Source organism: Halichoeres trimaculatus, unplaced genomic scaffold (genome assembly GCF_033239565.1).
Source record: "Halichoeres trimaculatus isolate MK-OKI-2021-1 unplaced genomic scaffold, fHalTri1.1 fHalTri1_scaffold_11, whole genome shotgun sequence".
NCBI lineage: Eukaryota > Metazoa > Chordata > Actinopteri > Labriformes > Labridae > Halichoeres > Halichoeres trimaculatus.
The window spans coordinates 2,363,277-2,381,522 of NW_027437189.1; the positions used below are offsets into that span (position 1 = coordinate 2,363,277).

The 18,246-nt window shown below is 40.3% G+C and overlaps 2 protein-coding genes across 2 annotated transcripts; one reads left to right on the plus strand and one right to left on the minus strand.

Moving 5' to 3' along the window:
• Window positions 1-672: 672 nt before the first annotated feature.
• LOC141799852 (lymphocyte antigen 75-like) lies at window positions 673-7,068 on the minus strand. Its single transcript, XM_074682244.1, has 6 exons — window positions 6,794-7,068; window positions 6,509-6,699; window positions 4,313-4,529; window positions 3,830-4,174; window positions 3,640-3,740; window positions 673-851 (listed from the first exon to the last, which is right to left on the minus strand). Exons 1-6 carry the CDS (start codon window positions 6,828-6,830, stop codon window positions 717-719), a joined length of 1,026 nt encoding a protein of 341 aa, XP_074538345.1. The 5' UTR covers window positions 6,831-7,068; the 3' UTR covers window positions 673-716.
• Window positions 7,069-10,173: 3,105 nt separating this feature from the next.
• Window positions 10,174-18,210, plus strand: edem2 (ER degradation enhancer, mannosidase alpha-like 2). Its single transcript, XM_074681540.1, has 11 exons — window positions 10,174-10,472; window positions 12,648-12,758; window positions 12,846-12,885; window positions 12,999-13,104; window positions 13,197-13,322; window positions 15,229-15,440; window positions 15,549-15,690; window positions 15,791-15,915; window positions 17,164-17,308; window positions 17,388-17,509; window positions 17,580-18,210. The coding sequence occupies exons 1-11, from the start codon at window positions 10,222-10,224 to the stop codon at window positions 18,063-18,065; spliced, it is 1,866 nt and encodes a 621-aa protein (XP_074537641.1). The 5' UTR covers window positions 10,174-10,221; the 3' UTR covers window positions 18,066-18,210.
• The last annotated feature ends 36 nt before the right edge of the window (window positions 18,211-18,246 follow it).

Here is an 18,246-nt window from a genome sequence, read left to right on the forward strand (position 1 = left end):
GCATATTTGCATATCAGTAAAATAATTTTCATCATCCTGTCTGCTGTCTTCTTCCTGAACTGCAGACGGCGAGCAAAGGGCCGTCTGAGGTCAAACACGAATGTTTCCACCACATCAACAACTTTTCCAAACTGGTTTTAGAGTATTTATGTCCCTGAACTAAAAGATACTGAAGAAAAACAGCATCTGTACCTGTATCTTCACCATATTTACCTGTTCAGTGAGCTCAGGGCAGAGCTGTGAGGTCATAAGTTGAGTTATTTTAGTCGTTTCATTCAGAAAGGTCAGTTTGGGTATCACACAGATTCAGTCGACACAGAGGGGATTACACTTCAGTATTGTTTTATTGTGAATGTAATGATGATGGGAGACAGTTCATGAAAAGGAAAAAGTGGAAGAAAAGATGCACAAGCGACACAGAGAACAACAAAACGATAATCCTGCCGACAACGCCAAAAGAACCAAAAACTGTTTAAATGACTGAAACTGCATGTTATTCTTAAAGATCTGTTTGGAGTGATGAAATCATTTGCCTGCTGTCCAAACAATCTCAAAGGTCTCTGAGGAAACCTCTAACCCCTCTGATCCTGCTCCTTCACGGTGTCTGACACATTTGAATGCTCAGCGTTTGCATGAATGAAGGAAGGTCAGGGAGGTGAGTCATGACTTCCTCTGACTAAAAAGGCAAAGCGCTGTGTTGAAACACACGCTATAGTTCATCTGTTAACCCAACAGTCCTCCTTTTTGTCCTCCTCCTCCTCCTCTCTGTGGAAGACTTCCCCATCTTCCTGCTTCCTCCAGCTCAGCCTGATGTCTTGGTTCAGGCCCTGATCCTCCAGCCTCTGCTTCAGCTGAGACACAGAAACATTCGTCTTAGGCACAGCAACAGCAGCACAGTTCACTCTGAAATCATGAAGTCATCTTTAGTCTCATAAATATGTGCAACAGTAAACTAAAGCCACATTTTTTTTTTAAAGGAATTCAACAATATATATATTCATTTGTTATTTCAGTCTATTTTTCGTCTTTAGCTGGGCTTTCTCATAAATGTATCAGATTATTTTTTAAATTAATGAATTTATTCTCTGAAAGTTACATCTTGTAAATCTTATGACATTTTCCCAATAAATCTATGACTAAATTTATGTAAAACAAGGAGATTATTCATGTATATCTATGACTTTGTCCTCTAATATGTATTACCTTATTTTGATAATTAACTCTCATCTTGTGAATCTGTTTTCTTTTCTTGTTAGTTTATAAATTTATTCTGACTATCTTCACGTAAATCAGTGACTTTCTTCTCTTAAATATATGAGATTACTCCCGTAAATCTGTGCTTGTCTCTGCCTGTGCTTGTGTTTTAGCTTTTAGACTGTGTTTAGCCTTTAGCACAAGTTTTAGCATTACCTTTCTTTTAGCATTTAGGTCCAGTGTTAGCCTTTAGCTCTTATTTTAGCCCTTAACGTGTGATTTAGCCTTCTTTGCGTTGTTAAGCCTTTGGACCGTTTAGATGTTTAGCCATTCAGTCTGGGTTTTAGCCTTTAGCCCATGTTTTAGCCTTGAGCCCGTATTTAATCCCTTAGCTTATTTCAAAGCCCTAGCTTGATTTTAGCCTTTCGTCTGTACTTAGTCTTAAGCCCACATTTTAGCCTCAAGCTCATATTTTAGTATTTAGCTTGTGCTTGAGCTTGTAACTTGTGTATTAGCCTTTTTGTCATGTCTTAGCTTTTAGACTGTGTTTAACCTTTAGCACAAGTTTTAGCATTTAGGTTTTATTTTAGGATTAAGATCATTTTTGAGCCTTGAGCCCATATTTTAGCCCATAACGTGTGTTTTAGCCTTCAACTTGTATGTAAGCCTTTAGCCTGTGTTTTAGCCTTTAGCACATATTTTAGCATTTAGCTTGTGTTTTAGCCTTTAACTTGTACCTCAGCATTCAGCCTGTGAACTTAGCCTTAAGACCATGTTCTAGCTTTTAGCTTGTATTAAAGCCTTTAACTTGACTATAGCTTTTCGTCTCTATTTAGCCTCAAGCTTACATTTAAGCATTTAGCTTATGTTTTATCTTTTAAATCATGTATTAGCATTTTTGTAGTGTCTTAGCTTTTACACTGTGTAGAAACCTTAAGCACCAGTTTTAGCATTTAGCTTTTATTTTAGCATTTAGATCCAGTGTTAGCCTTTAGCTCTTTAGCCCTTATCATGTGTTTAAGCTTTCTTTGTGTTGTTTAGCCTTTAGACCACGCTTTAGCTTTGGACCATGTTTTAGCCTTTAACTTGTATGTTAGCCTTTAGCCTGTTTTTTAGCTTTTACCACATATTTTGGCATTTAGCTTGTGTTTTAGCCTTTAGCCTGTGTTTAAGTCCTTTAGCATTTATTTTGGCATTTAGCTTGTGTTTTAGCCTTTAGCCTTTGTTTAAGCCTTTAGCACATAATATAGCATTTTGCTTTTGTTTTAGCCTTTAGCTTGTACTTTAGCATTCAGCCTGTGTTTAAGCCTTAAGACCACTTTTTAACTTTTAGCTTGTCTGCATTTAGCCTCAAGCTCACATTTTAGGCACTTCACATTTTAGCATTTAGCTCATGTTTTAGCTCTTTACTTGTGCATTAGCCTTTTTGTCATGTCTTAGCTTTTAGATTGTGTTTAAACCTTTAGCACAAGTGCAAGCATTTAGCTTTTTTATGCATTTACATCCTGTTTTAGCCTGAAGCTCATATTTTAGCTCTTAACATGTGTTTTAGCCTTCATTGTGTTGTTTAGCCTTAAGACCGTGTTTAGCTTTGGACCATGTTTTAGCCTTTGACTTGTATGTTAGCCTTTAGACTGTGATTTAGCCTCCAGCACAAATTTTAGCATTTAGCTTGTGGTTTAGCCTTTAACTTGTACTTTAGCATTCAGCCTGTGATTTAGCCTTAAGACCATGTTTAAGCCTTTAGCTTGTATTTAAGCCCAAATCTTATATTTTAGCCGATTGTCTGTATTTAGCCGCAAGCTCACATTTAAGCATTTAGCCCGTGTTTTGGCTTTTAACTTGTGTATTAGCCTTTATGTCATGTCTTAGCTTTTAGACTGTGTTTTAACCTTTAGCACAAGTTCTAGCATTTAGCATTTATTTTAGCATTTACATCCTGTTTTAGCCTTTAGCTAACAGTTGTTTAGCCATTAGACAGTGTTTTAGCTTTGGACCATGTTTTAGCATTTAGCTCGTGTTTTAGCCTTTAGCTTGTATTGTAGCATTTAGCTATTAGAAAATTACCTTTTACTTATTCTGGTAAATTTTGAGATTATTACTAAATATTTGTGAATTTATGGTCAAAATATTCTGAATTTATAACTTTATTTCTGTAAATCTAAGACTTATTCTTTTGCATTTATGAGATGAAATGTGAATTTTTTGAATTATTATTATTTTTATTAGTCTTTCACACAAATTCATGACTTTATTCTCTTATTAATACGACTTTATTTTTGTAAATTTGTGAGATAACTCTCAGGAATTTACTGTTCTTTAACCTGGCCCTTGTCCTTCTTTAAAGTTATTATTTATTAGATGAATTTAAATTATTTTTTGACCCTGTGATCCTAATCGTTGATGGTATCAGGAGACAGATTAAAACAAACGTCTAAGATTTACCTGCTTTAAGATCTGCTCCGTCACAGCAGGGTCATTCAGATCCAGAGTGGACTTCGAGCTCACCAACCTCACTTTGACCACTTTTCTCGTCCCTGAAGAATCTTTACAAAGCAAACATCAAACCCACAATGAACCCGGACCGCTAGACTGGGTCTACAGCCAAACACCTGTGAGCTGGAGGAGAACTCACCTCTGTAGCAGATCGAGGCTCTCTTTGAGTCACAGCTGGATTTTTCCCATGTGCCCGAGCTGTTGAAGTCTGCTGCCACACAGCGCTTCGCCTCGCTGTTTTTCGTGTTTACTTTCCAGTACCTGAAAGAGGACTGACTTCCATCAGACCACTTCCACAGGTCTTTCCACAGGTCTTTGCTCAGACCGATCCACACTTCTTGTCCACTGGGAAGTGGCTTCACTAACTCGTTATGCTCAGCCTTGTTTCTGATGCTGGCCAGGTCTGTGTGGTGTTTCCTGCAGTAGCTCTGAGCCTTAGTCCAGGTCATCGGCGTGGGGACGTAGACGAATGTCACATTAGGTCCTGGAGTAGAGACATTAAGCTGTGAGTTGTATCAGATCATATTTTTCCATTTTTTGACTTTTCCAAGTCAATGATGTTTGTGAGTTGGGTGTTGTGGTTTTTACACCTGTAAAATTTTAGCTGTCGAGACCATCTCACCTGTGACATCACAGCAGACCGCCGGATAAGGTTTGAAACAAAAGTTGTCATTCCATAAACCAGTATCAAACAAGGTGACACAGAGCTGGCTGGTGGGCCCGTTGGGTTCTCCTCGGCTCCACATCCTGAACTCAGCCTCCCCCTGTTTGTAGAAGCTGGGGTCTGACAGAGACCACCTCCAGCTGTCGGTGTCGTAGGTCAGCCCTATCCACGCTTGCTGAAATGATTATTTGAAGGGTTTCTTTAGAGTGAGGTCTGACACGAATCACATTCAACAACTTATACCACATCCTTAAAATAGTTTCCTGTTTTTTTTTTATTTTGTTTTTGGTTGATTGAAAGTTAGATCGGTCAGTTTTCATGTCATGTCAGTGTTTTCTACAGACCATGTCCACATGTAGCCGGGTATGTGGGAAACCTCGTACATTTTTATATGTTTCGTCCTGTCGTCCACATCAAACCGCAGCTTGACGCCACTAAAAACAAAGTTTTCCTGAAAACTTTGGCCGAGGTGAAGATTTTGTAAAACTCTGGTTTCATGGTTTCAAGTAAACGCTGAGAAACAGAGATTTAGGTTCACTAACATATTGGCCTTAAGCTCATAATTTAGCATTTAGCTTGTGTTTTAGCTTTTAACTTGTGTATTAGCCTTTTTGTCGTCCTTTGCTTTTAGACTGTGTTATAGCATTGAGCACATTTTAAGCATTTAGCTTTTTCTTTAGCATTTAGATCCTGTTGTAGTCTTAAGCTCATATTTTAGCCCATGACATGTGTTTTAGCCTCCATTGCGTTGTTTAGCTCTTAGACAGTGTTTAAAGTTTTGGACCATGTTTAAGCCTTTAACCTATATGTAAGCCTTTAGCCCATGTTGGAGCCTTTAGCACAAATTTTAGCATTTAGCTTGTGTATTAGCCTTTTAGAATATGTTTTAGCCTTTAGCTTGTATTTAAGCCTTTCGTCTGTATTAAGCCTCAAGCTCACATTTTAACATTTAGCTCGTGTTTTAACCTATAACTCGTGTATGAGCTTTTTTGTCATGTCTTAGCTTTTAGACTGTGTTTTAGCCTTTAGCACAAGCTGAAGCACCTAGCTTTTATCTTAGCATTTACATCCTGTTTTAGCCTTTAGCTAATAGTTCGGCCTTTAACATGTGTTTTAGCCTTCATTGAGTAGATTAGACTTTGAACCGTGTTTTAGCTTTGGACCATTTTTTAGGGCTTAACTTGGATGTTAGCCTTTAGCCTGTGTTTAAGTCCGTTAGCATTTATTTTGGCATTTAGCTTGTGTTTTAACCTTTAGCCTGTATTTAAGTCCTTTAGCACATATTTTAGCCTTTATCTTGTGTTTTAGCCTTTAGCCTGTGTTTTAGCTTATAGCACATATTTTAGCATTTAGCTTGTTTTTTTTTAAGCACTCAGCCTGTTTTTTAGCCTATAGACCATGTTTTAGCCTTTAGTCTGATTTTAGCCTTAAGCTCCCATTTGAGCATTTAGCTTGTGTTTTAGCTTATACTCATGTATTAGCCTTTTTTTGTCATGTTGTAGCTGTTAGATTGTGTTTTAACCTTGAGCACAAGTTTTAGCATTTAGCTTTTTTATGTTTAGCATTTAAATCCTGTTTTGGCCTTTAGCTCATATTTTAGCCTATTACGTGTGTTTTAGCCTTTACCACATATTTTAGCATTTAGCTTGTGTTTTAGCCTATAACTTGTATTTAACATTCAGCCTGTGTTTTAGCCTTTAGCTTAATTTTAGCCCCTCATCTCTGTTTAGCCTCAAGCTGACATTTTAGCATTTAGCTTGTGTTAGGGGGTTCATTCTGATTGGCTAGCATGGGTTTCACGTCTGAAAAACACTGACACCTGTGGATGTGACATGTTTTGAGCTGCACCTATTGCTGGATTTGTCCAGTTTATGTAGACGAAAGTATTTTTTAAAAACGAATGAGGGGGATATTTGTTTTTGGAAATACCCGGCTACGTGTGGTCAACCAAAGAGACCACGTCTGATTCTGTGCGTTTCGATTGGCGTTTCCTCTGTCCTCAGTCAAACCAGGAGGAGCAATGAACCCTCCTGTTGAGGAACGTTCAAAAGCTCCGACTGCTGCTTTCAGGGCAGAGGATCGAGGAGAGAGGAGGAAATAAAAGTTTTTCCTTACAAACAGCCAGCTGCCTTAAAAACTGCAGATTAGACTCACGTCTCTGTTTTCTGTGGAGATCATTTTGCTTGGATCCACCTCGCTGTTCAGGAGCTTCATATCCTCCTCCTCGTCCACACTGACCAGGTCGGTGTATTTCTCCCTGCAGTGGCTCAGAGCCTCTGAAAAGGTCTTGGGCTCATAAACAACATAGTAGCGACGCTGGATGTGTGAGGAGACGACACACAGTCCTGAACAGAAAAAATAAGAACATATTCAACAATTAACCACAGAGAAAAAGGGGAAATAAGACCTTCAAAATTATGTTTTTGTAAAGATACTCACCTGATAAAGCAATGACGCCCCAAAGAACTTTCTCCATCCTCTCCTCTCTGCGGTTTCCCTCTTCTCAATGACTGTTCAGTGAATTTAAATGTGACACACCGACACTCATCCGCCCTGGACTTAAGATGGATTACAGCAAGGTGCATAAACATGTGAAAAACTGGGTCACCACCTGAAGACGACATCACGGATCGAGAACTTGTCCTCTTTCAGGCTGACAGAGAAACACACAGTCTTGTTTTAAGACTCCGCTTTTTAAAGGACATCAAAGCTTTTAACTCTGATTTTCTTATTCAAGCATCAAGATGTTATTTTTGTGGCTTCTTTGTGTCCACAAACCACCACCAGGGGTCAGCAATAGACCAATCTAATTTTGTAAAGAGTTACGGCTGCATGTGTATTTCAAGTTCTGGTGAAGGAGAGGAGTTTGTCAAGCTACAATAAGCGGTTAATCCCAGAAAACCACTAAATTAACCTAAAACAACCTGAAGTACACATAATCTAACCACTGGCAAATAATAGCACCAAGGATCTGCCGTCCTGGAGATCTGATTTGAGTAACAAACTCGTTTACCTCCAGCCTGAACAACAAAAGCCTCTCAAAGTGACTTTCATGGTGTTTGAAACCTTTGAATATCTGGTTTTTGCATGGATTAAGACACAACAAACTACCCATGACCTCCTCTGTGGAAGTCATCTTGCTTCCTCAGAAGGATGTTGGCTTGGAAATTGAGTTTTTATTAAAGTAATGATAGAAGTACACGTTAAGCTGATTCCCATATGTGTCTTATTTATCAAAGATGGCTCCTGGGTCGTGATCAGATCCGTGTTGGCAGATTGGGCGTCTTTAGATAAGATAAGATAAGAGTTGATGTTCTACTGGAAAACTGAAACCATATCCATGAATTTCCTATGTACGTTAGCATCAAGCTAGCACTAGGATTTGTATTTACAGACAGAGCAGTTCTGCCAACAAAGCATATTTTAGTAGACACAAATAATAAATGTTAAACGAATTAAACCCATGATTTCTCAAGAGACTGTGTCCAAATCAAAAAACAAGTTTACCATTTAATCAAAATCAATGAACGCCTCTCCTGCACACCCGGCACGTAATGATAATCCAACTTAAATATATGCTGTAACAAAATCCCAAACAGTCGTTTTCAACCCTAAATTACGTTAAAAAAAAATCCCCATCTAATGAAAAATACCCCGCTTGTCCTTTTTCAAGTCCTTTCAAATTGTCTTTCCCGCAGTTTTAGATCATAGTGAATCCTCCGAGCCCTGAAAGTTAATCCACACAGGAACAAAAAAACCCAAACCCATAAAAACGTGATTGATCTACCAAAAACACTGGTATACCAGGGAAAGTGCTAAATAAAGACGATCTCATTGCAGATGGAACAAACTTAAAGGTCCCATATTCTGCAAAAATTACTTTATTAAGTCTTTTAGTGAAATTTGTGGGTCTTTGTTTTTCCTCCCAGCCCACAAAATGTGATATTTAATGACCAAACCTGTTCTTAGTAGAGCTTGTGAATGTAAAATCCTGACCTAAAACGAGCTGTTTGGAATTTCCGGGGTTTGCCAACGTCAGCGATTCCCTTTTTTGACCAATCAGGAGCAAGTCTGACCTGATTGGTCCCCCAGAGCAGATACCCTCAAACCCCCTCCCCGCCCACTCCTCTCCCCAGGAGGAGAATGCCAAAGTTGAAGAGCCATCACTGCTCTGTTTTTGGCTGTAAACAGCCTCATAGTTCCATGCTCAAGCTTCCCATCTCAGAAGAAGACAGACTAAGTGTCTAGAGTTCATTTATCAGGAAATGTTCCAGCTACACTCAGTAAAACTGAGCATGTGTGTGCTAGTCACTTCACGGCCGACTGCTTTTCCAACTTTGGACAGTCCAACAGAGGGCTAGCCAATAGACTGGTCCTGAATCCAGGCGCATTACCAACCATCCTCCAACAAACCTGGGACCCTGGAAATGTGAGTATTTTAAATGCTGTGTGCTGTGGAGCAGATGGAAGAGCTTTTCCTCAGTGTCCCCCCTGTCTCTGTGTTAGCTTCAGGATGCTAACTTTAGCTGCAGTTAGCCTGTTGTTTTAGCCTGTAATGTTACGGTAAACCAGCTTCTCTGTTTTCTAAACATTGTGCACTCGGAGCTCGTGGCGCCGCTCTCAGTGACGTGGAAGAGCGGGGTGGTATCAGTGGGGGCTCATTTACATATGAAGGCCACGCCCACTAAATCAGAGCGTTCTGAACAGAGGGGCTATGAGAGCCTGGAAACAATGCTGCTGTGCTTGATTTATTGGCTTTTTGGACCAAAACATGTTACTACCATTTCATGAAGACATCAGTGATCCAGATTAAACTGCAGGAAAGGAGCAGAATATGGGAACTTTAAATCCAAACAAACGTCTTTCCATTCCTAGCACACTCTTGGTCCCAGGAAGCCATTATCTGAGGGGATCCGTTGGGATGTTGGATCGGCACCAGTAACTACCCTCAGGGTTGTTTAATTTAAGTTTATTACAACTTAGTCTGGACAGTTTATTACTTTTTTTTCTTCTCCAGGCCCTTTCCAGCTCGCGACCTCCTCTCCGCCCCTTCCCTGACGCCACGTCCTCCTTGTCCTTTATTTTCTCTTTTTCTTAACCATAAACCACCTCAGAAAACATTACAACAGGTGCCCCATTCTATCTTACATTTTTCTAACAGGGATTTATTTTCATCATACTGAAAACCTCTCATTCATTTCATTCACAATAATACTTCCCTCATTTAATCAAATTTTCCTTTTTGGTGACACTGTCACAAAGTTTTCCCTTCTGTCTAAATTCTTGCTTGTGTGTTACGTCGCTTTGGATAAAAGAGTCTGCTAAATGAAACTGTAAACTGTAAACATACAAGTTCATGCACTGCAGCTCTTGCTCTTGGGGGCCCCCTTGTGGCAAGTTGGCGCTACTGCGTGGAGCCCTTACCCCGCTGTATCCTGTGTTAGTTGTTTATCTTTTGGTATCATTTTGTGTTTTTGTCTACCCTTTTTTTGTAATAGAATAATAAAATAGAATAGAGTAGAATTTATTAATCTCTTAAATTAAATTCATAGTCTCAGCAAAAATACAAGAAAGTGTGTGGTGCAAAAAATTCAAGAATATATGAACAGGATAACATGGCACGTGTCAGAAAAGAAATAAAAATGTATTTTGAATTTTATTTTATTTTTATTTGTGTAATTTTCTCCCCCGTTTGATTTATATCTTTTTTGGAAATTTTTGGTATTTTAAGTTTTTTTTTAATTCTCTGATTAAGTCTTTATTAAAGTCAGTAACTCGCTGGTAGCACTGGTTTTCAGATGTTGCTCAAACCGTTTGTTCTTGAACGCAGCTTCGTTTATGGTCCTCGTCATCGCACTGTACTACGCATGCGCGCATCTTCACTTCCTGACAGCTGCACAACAACACTCGAAACTCACCTGTTTCCCGTGTTTTCCTCCTCCTCTTCTCTCACCTTTGCTGTGTTTTCTTGTTTATTTCACCTGTGTCCACGCGGGACTCTCTCCCGGGTCCCCGCGTGCCTCTTGATGCGGACTCACGTGTGCGTGACGCTGTTCGTGTGTCTGCTGAGCGATGCGGCGACTCATCAGTTCACTGAGGAGGAGATGGCAGCGGCCAGGTAACAAAAAACACCTCAGAGGGATTTTTATCTGTTTATTAGAGAGCAGCGTTTAATCTGACGCTCACAGTCACATTTCAGACGATTCAACAGCTCAGCTGCAAACTGTCTTTACAGGATTCATTCATCAAATAACCCGGTGTTCTTATTTAGAAAAAGAAAAAATTATAAAAGAACTTTATTTTCATTGTAACAAGTGCAACGAAACTGAAGTCACAGCAGCAATCAAGAAAACAAAGTAAGAAAGTGTATAGAAAGTGTAAAAAGCTCCATAAGAAAATAGATGCTGACAGCTTGTCCATCATTGTCCAGTCAGCCAGCCTCCAGTCTCCGTCTCCTGTGAATAGCATGAAGCTACTCTGCCCTCTGGTATTCCCTCTGTTGCTGGGTTAGCACAGCTAGCTCGTCCATCTTATTGGAGATAGATCTTACGTTCCCAATAACGATGGATGGAAGGACAGGTCCATGTCGTCACTTCTTAGCTCACACCTGAGAACCAGCACGTCGTCCTCACCTCCTTCTCCTCACCTTGTGGGAAACATCCGACCTAGCACCAGTTAGCATTGACATGCTACAGGCTGCTAACAGCTGATTTCACATGTAAACAATGCAGCCATGGTTACATGTAGGATCTCCAGACAAACACAAGAGCAAAAATAGTAAAAATATCACTGAAGACACAAAAAGTTTGGTGTCCATGACCAACAAATGAGCCATACGAAGTAATGATCCACTCCAAATACAAAGATGACGCAAAAGAGACGGAAAAAAAATCCAAGAAACAGACAAAGAAGAGAGAGCTGCTGCAACAGGGCGACGACTAGCAAAGCTATTTAAGGCTAAGTTTACCTGCAACAACACGTGAGGTTTCAAAACTGCAAGTTTGTTGAAAAAAAAACATCAAAATTACGAGAAACAGCAAAAGAAGAGGGTATCAAAATCTGTGAGATAAAAATATCAAATATTATTGGTGGAAAATATTTAATTTATGTGGAATAAGAGGAAAATTATGACGAAAAAATAAAAATGAAAAATTGTTCACATGAGGTAAAAAAGCCAGAAGCCAAAACAAATCAAAGGGAAAAATTGGAGGACAAAAAATTAGTTAATCAAAATTAATTTCATTTGTTATAAATAATGTTAGGAGATGTGTGCATAATAATAAAAAGCAGCCTAAAAAATAAAATAAAAAATGGGTGTATTATTTGATTTTTAGGTCGAAAAGTAGCCCAGAAAAATGTGCAGAAAGTGAGTTTTTGTGATTTGTGAGTAAAAAGTTTAAAAAAATGTGTACAACAAAAAAAAAGTTAGTAGCTTTTCTTTGGTAATAAAAAATGCTAATATTTAAAAGATAAAAAAGTAAATAGTCCGTTTTCAATTTGTAAGGAGACAATCATAAATATGTAAGACATAAAAAAAGATATTCTTCTATGGAGATATCAAATTTTTGCAAAGAAAAAAAGGCAAAAATCTGTGTGAAAGTTGGCATTTCTGAGCAACTAAAGGAGCAATCTGCAAAAAATAATAGTTAAAAAAAAAGATGTAAAAAAATTTCCATTTTATGAGGTGCAAGAAAAGGAGCGCAAAAAGTATCAAATTTGTGATTTAAAAAAAATCCAAAATTTGTGCAAAAATGCACAAGTTTGTTTGACATAGTGTAATAGATCTTTTTTGGAAAAATGGAAAAAATGTAAGATCAGAAGCAGCAAAATTGTGCAAAAGAAAGTGAGACACTGCGTGTGTAAAACTTGAATATAGGTGAGAAAAAAAAAAGTTTTCTATTTGACGTTGAGAGTGGCAGATCTGTAAAATAAAATGTATAAATTTGGTTGAAAAAAAATCTTATGTAAAATGTCAAAAAATTAGCGTAAAAACTTGAAAGTTTTGGCGCTGCGGGCAGGTGTCACATCATCTGGCGTACACGGCTGAACCTTACTTATTACTTATATACATTATTTTTCAACCAGTTCCAAAAACAGACACCTTGATATCAGACCTCAGCTGATTCATGTTTTTTTTTTATGACAAAGGGACGATCTTATCTCACGATCTGATTTAAAGATAAAAACAAACGTTACTAATCGTCAGTGAAAGGTTGGCTTTTGTGTTAATATGGTTTGAATGAAAATAAAATAAATCTCCGCCTCAGTCTGACGCTGTGGTTTCATTTCTCAGGCAGCGAATCAAATCCATGTTCTACCACGCCTACAACAGCTACCTGGACTACGCCTTCCCCTACGATGAGCTCCGCCCACTCACCTGTGACGGGCAGGACACCTGGGGCAGGTAAGGCTGAACACACTGTTCAGATCTGACTCAGAGAAAGATGAGTGGAGTCGACCTTTCACCTCCTCTTTTCTTTTTCCTCTGCAGCTTCTCTCTGACTCTGATCGACGCTCTCGACACTCTGCTGGTGAGACCTGAACGAGTTGATTCAAAGAGTCCAGAAACGTCTGAAAACATTTCTAAACGCTGACAGGAAACTGGTCGATGTAGTCACAGGAGGTTTGTGTCGTGTCTTTGAAGGTTTTGGGAAACCGTACAGAGTTCCAGCGAGTTGCGTCGCTCCTCCAGGACACCGTAGACTTTGACATCGACGTGAACGCCTCCGTGTTTGAAACCAACATCAGAGGTAAAGACAGAGAATACGTCAGATGATTGACCCTAGTGGTCACTCAGGGAACTGCACCCCCCCTGTCCTCACTCCTCTCTCTCTGTGTCCAGTGGTGGGCGGCCTGCTGTCGGCTCACCTGTTGGCCGGCAGGGCGGGGATGGAGCTGGAGCCCGGCTGGCCGTGTGCGGGGCCGCTGCTGAGGATGGCAGAGGACGCCGCCAGGAAGCTGCTGCCCGGTACGACCTTAACTTTTTATTAAAGACGAGATTTAAAAATTCATGAAAGAGAAAAACACAGAGTGTTGAGTCAGAGACGTCAGGACGTGACTGATTTGTTTCAGATTGTATCTGCTCTCATTAAGGATGGGAAACAGCAGTGCCTGCAGACACAGCTGTTTTATTCCCCTAGAGGAGAAAAAGGACAGTGCAAGAAAAATCTAAACAAAAATATATGGAAAATGTAGCACATTTGTCTAAAACAAAAAGCAAATTTGTAAGATTAAAAGTCGGAAAATGATTTTAAAAAATGGGCAAAAAATATCATTTACAGTGGAAAAAAGTCTGAGATATAAGGAGCATTTTTTTTTAAATAAATGTGCAAAAAAAGAAAAAAAATGGGATCACAAAGGAGCAAGTAGAAAGTGGGGGAAATATTTTTCATATTTGTAAAAAAGAAAAAATAAATTTAAGAAAAAAGAAAAAATTGAGGAAGAAAAAATTGCACACTTGAGAGATAATATCAGAAAATAATGGTGGGAAAAATATTTTTAAAAAAATTAACAGAAAAAAAAAAGAATTAATAAATAAATAAATAATAACAACAACGTTAAGATTAAAGTCCTAAATTTATAATTCTAGGAGTGGAGAATAAGTGTCAGCAGAAGTTTCAAACTTGTGCAAAAAATGTGAAATTTTTGATGAAAAAAAAGAAAAATTTGTGACAAAAAGTGGCACTGATTTATGAGATAAAGGTTTTAAACAAGGAGGGGAAATATGGAAATTTGTGCAAACAAAATTCAAACAAAAACAATTATTAAGATGCTTTTCTTTGGAAAATACACACTCACATTTTTTTTAAATAAACATGTAAAGCGCTGCAAAAAAGTAGAAAATTTTGGGTCAAAAAGGAGCAAAATTTTCTAAATAGGAAGTGGTTACTTTTGAGGGAAATATTTTTTTGTATTTGTGCAAAAGAAAAAGCAAATTTAAGGAAAATGCAACAAATTGAGAGGAAAAAAAATTACACACTTGGCAGATTAATGTCAAAACATTTATGGTGGATAAAATATTTTAAAAATAAAAAGACAAAAATCAATAAATAAAAAAATACATACATAAATATATAAATAAATAATAATAAAGTCAAGATTAAAGTCCCAAATTTATAAGACCAGGAGTGGAAAATAATATGTCAGCAGAAGTTGCAAACTTGTGGAAAAAATGTAAAAAAAATTTGATTAAAAAAAAAAAAAAATGTTTCAAAAATTGGCGCTCATTTATGACATAAAAAGTTTCAAACCTGGAGGGAAAATATGAAAATTTGTGCAAAAAATATTTAAACAAAATTATTAATTAAGATGCTTTACTTTAGGAAACACACACACACACATTTTTATTGAAATAAAAATATAGATCCTTGCTCAAAAATAGTAGAAAATTTGTGGTCAAAAAGGAGCAAATTTGCCAAACAGAAAGGGGTCATTTTTGAGGTAACATTTTTCATATTTGTGCAAAAGAAAAGCAAATTTAAAGAAAAAGCAATAAATTAAGATGAAAAAAATTAGACATTTAAGAGATAAATATTAGAAAATTTTGGTAGTAAATAAAAATCCAATAGACAAAAAACAAAACAAAAAAAGAATACCAAAAATAAAAACCACCAGGTGTTGATGAGTATAAAAAGGAAACCCAGCTACATCAGGTAAGTTTATTTAGTTTATTTTATTGATAATATTAATACTTTGTCCCCTATACGTCGTGGTCGTCATGGAAACATCAGCAGATTACTCTGTCTGTCTCTGGATCACGTTTTTCACGCCTTCACGTTTCCGTCATGAATAAAGTAAAAACCGTTGAAGAAGAAAAAGGATCCAGAGGAGCGTCTCGTTGTCAGACCTTCACCTCGCTGTCGTCTTGGTTTCAGCGTTCCAGACCTCGACCGGGATGCCATACGGCACGGTCAACCTCCTGAAAGGCGTCAGTCCCACAGAGACCCCCGTCACCTGCACGGCCGGCGTGGGAACCTTCATCCTGGAGTTTGCGACGCTGAGTCGACTGACGGGGGACGAGACGTTTGAGGACGCAGCCCGCAGAGCGCTGAGGGCTCTGTGGAAGACCAGATCTGACATCGGACTGGTAACAAGTCCAGGTTTAGACCCAGTCTCAAAACAACCCGGGTTTATGAAGAGGAACTGAGTGTGTGTGTGTGTGTGTGTGTGTGTGTGTGTGTGTGTGTGTGTGTAGGTGGGGAACCACATCGACATCGTGTCTAAGAAGTGGGTGGCCCAGGACGCGGGGATCGGGGCCGGGGTGGACTCGTACTTTGAGTACCTGGTCAAAGGGGCGGTGCTGCTGCAGGAGGAGGAGCTGCTGGAGATGTTCCACGGTGCGTCACTCTGCAGCGCCCCCCGCTGGTCGCTGGCGGTATCTGCAGTACAGCCTGTGATGATGTCATGATGTGATGATGTCATGATGTCCTCCCTCAGAGTTCGACCGGGCCATCCAGAACTACACGCGCTTCGATGACTGGTACCTGTGGGTCCAGATGCACAAAGGGACCGTGTCCATGCCGGTGTTCCAGTCTCTGGAGGCGTTCTGGCCCGGCCTGCAGGTTCGGACTCAGAGGGCGGGTTCTTTAAGGCGCCACACGTTCATCGACTCTTCACCTTCACTCATCACACGCTCCTGACTCTTTCTCTCTGAGGAAACGTTTTCATTCATCACAAACTGACCTTTTTCCTCCCTTCCTCTCCTTCCTTCCTTCCTGTCTTCTTTTCCTTCTTTCTCCTTTCCATCCTCCCTTCTCCCTTCTTCTTTCTTTCCTCCTTTTCCTCCTTCTGTCATCCATCCTTTCCTTCCTCCCTCCCTCCCTTCCTTCCTGACCTCTTATTCTTTCTTGTCCTTCTGTTTTACTTTTTTCTACCTCTTCCTTTCCTTCAATTCTCCTTCTTACATCCTTTCTTCCTCAGTCCTCTCTTTTCCTCCCTTCCCTTCCCTTTCCCGCTCTTTTCCCTCCTTCTTTGCTTCCTCTTTCCTTGCTTTTTTCTTCTTTCCTTTCCTTCCCTACTCTTTTCCCCTTCCTTTCCTCCCCCATTCTTCCCTCCCTTGTTTTCCTTTCCCTTCTCCTTTTTTTATGGCTTTTTTCCCTTCCTTTCCTTTCTTTCTTTATTTCTCCTTCCTTTACTTCCTTTACTTCTTTCCTTACCTCCTCTTTCCTTGCTTTCTTCCTTCCATCCTTCCTCAAACCTTTCCTTTCGTTTCCTTCCCTCCTATTTCCCCCTTCTTTTTATCCTCCATTCTTTCCTTGCTTTCCTCCTTCTTACCTTTCCTTTCCTTTCCTTTCCTTTCCTTTCCTCCCTTTCCCCTTTGCTTTCCTCCTCCATTCTGTCCTCCCTTGTTTTTCTTCTCCTTCTCATTTTTTATGGCTTTTTCTTCCTTCCTTTCCTTCCTTTATTTATTCCTCCTTCCTTTGCTTCTTTCCTTCCCTCCTCTTTCCTTGCTTTCTTCTTTCCTATCCCCCTTCCTTTCCTCCTCCATTGTTTCCCCCTTTTTTCATTTCCCCATTTCTCTTTCCTTCATGGCCTTTCCTGTCTTAACTTCCTTTCTCCCCTTTCTTATTTCCCTTTTTGAACCCTTCCTTCCCTCCTTACATCCTATCTTTCTTACTGTCCTTCTTCTCTACATCCTCCTGTCTTTCTCTACTCTTCCTTTCTCTCTTTCTCTTCTTCTTACTTTTTCCTCAAACTGCCTTTTTTCTTTCTTTCTTAAACTCTCAGACAGTAACAGAGTACGGGTTTTCTTCCTCTGTGTGTGTGTGTGTGTGTGTGTGTGTGTGTGTGTGTGTGTGTGTGTGTGTCAGTCTCTCCTGGGGAACCTGGACAGCGCTGTCAGAACTTTCCAGAACTATTACTCAGTGTGGAGACAGTTTGGAGGTCTGCCTGAGTTTTACAGCATCCCTCAGGGGTACACGGTGGATAAGAGAGAGGGGTACCCCCTGAGACCGGGTCAGTGCCCGCCCCCTTTACAGCGACCCTCCACGTGTTTACCTGCTAACATGCTAACATGCTAACGTGTTCCTCTCAGAGCTGATCGAGAGCGCCATGTACCTGTTCAGAGCCACAGGTGACCACACTTACCTGCAGCTGGGCCTGGACGCTCTGGAGTCCATCGAGAAGATCGCCAAGACGCCGTGTGGATACGCCACGGTGAGACCCCGATCCAGATCCCGGCTCAGACTCTGAGGTCCAGGCTTCAGTTCTGTTTTCTGTCCTGCAGGTCAAGGACCTGAGAGACCACCAGCTGGACAACAGGATGGAGTCCTTCTTCCTCGCCGAGACCATCAAGTACCTCTACCTGCTCTTCGACCCCGCCCACTTCCTGCACGGCGGCGGGACGGAGGGCGACGGGTCGTGGGAGGAGGGGGGCGAGGGGGGAGACTGCGTGCTGGGGGCAGGAGGCTTCATCTTCAACACGGAGGCTCACCCTCTGGACCCGGCGGCGCTCTACTGCTGCAGCCAGCACGCCAAGGACCGCCAGGAGCTGCGGGACATCCTGATCAGCCTGTCGCAGCCGGCGGGGAAGAACGGCAGCAGCCAATCAAAACGCAGCACCAAACAGACTGACGGCTTTGCTCACGGCCAATCAGAGAGCATCGCTCTCAAAGCCGGCGACAGGAGGACTCACCCGCTGCTGTCCTGTCCCGCTCAGCCGTACAGCGCCCGGCTCGCCGTCCTGGGACAGGTTTTCACCGACAACACCTGACACTCCCCGTCCTGGACCACACCTGGACCACACCTGGACCACTTCCTGTGACTGAGTCTGAAACGGGGAATATATTTTTATTTATGAGAAACTCAGAGAAAACAGGTCAATAAAAAGTTGTTTTGTGTTTAAATAAAAAACTTTGACGCGTCTTAGCGAGATCTTTCTGTTCGTATTTCAC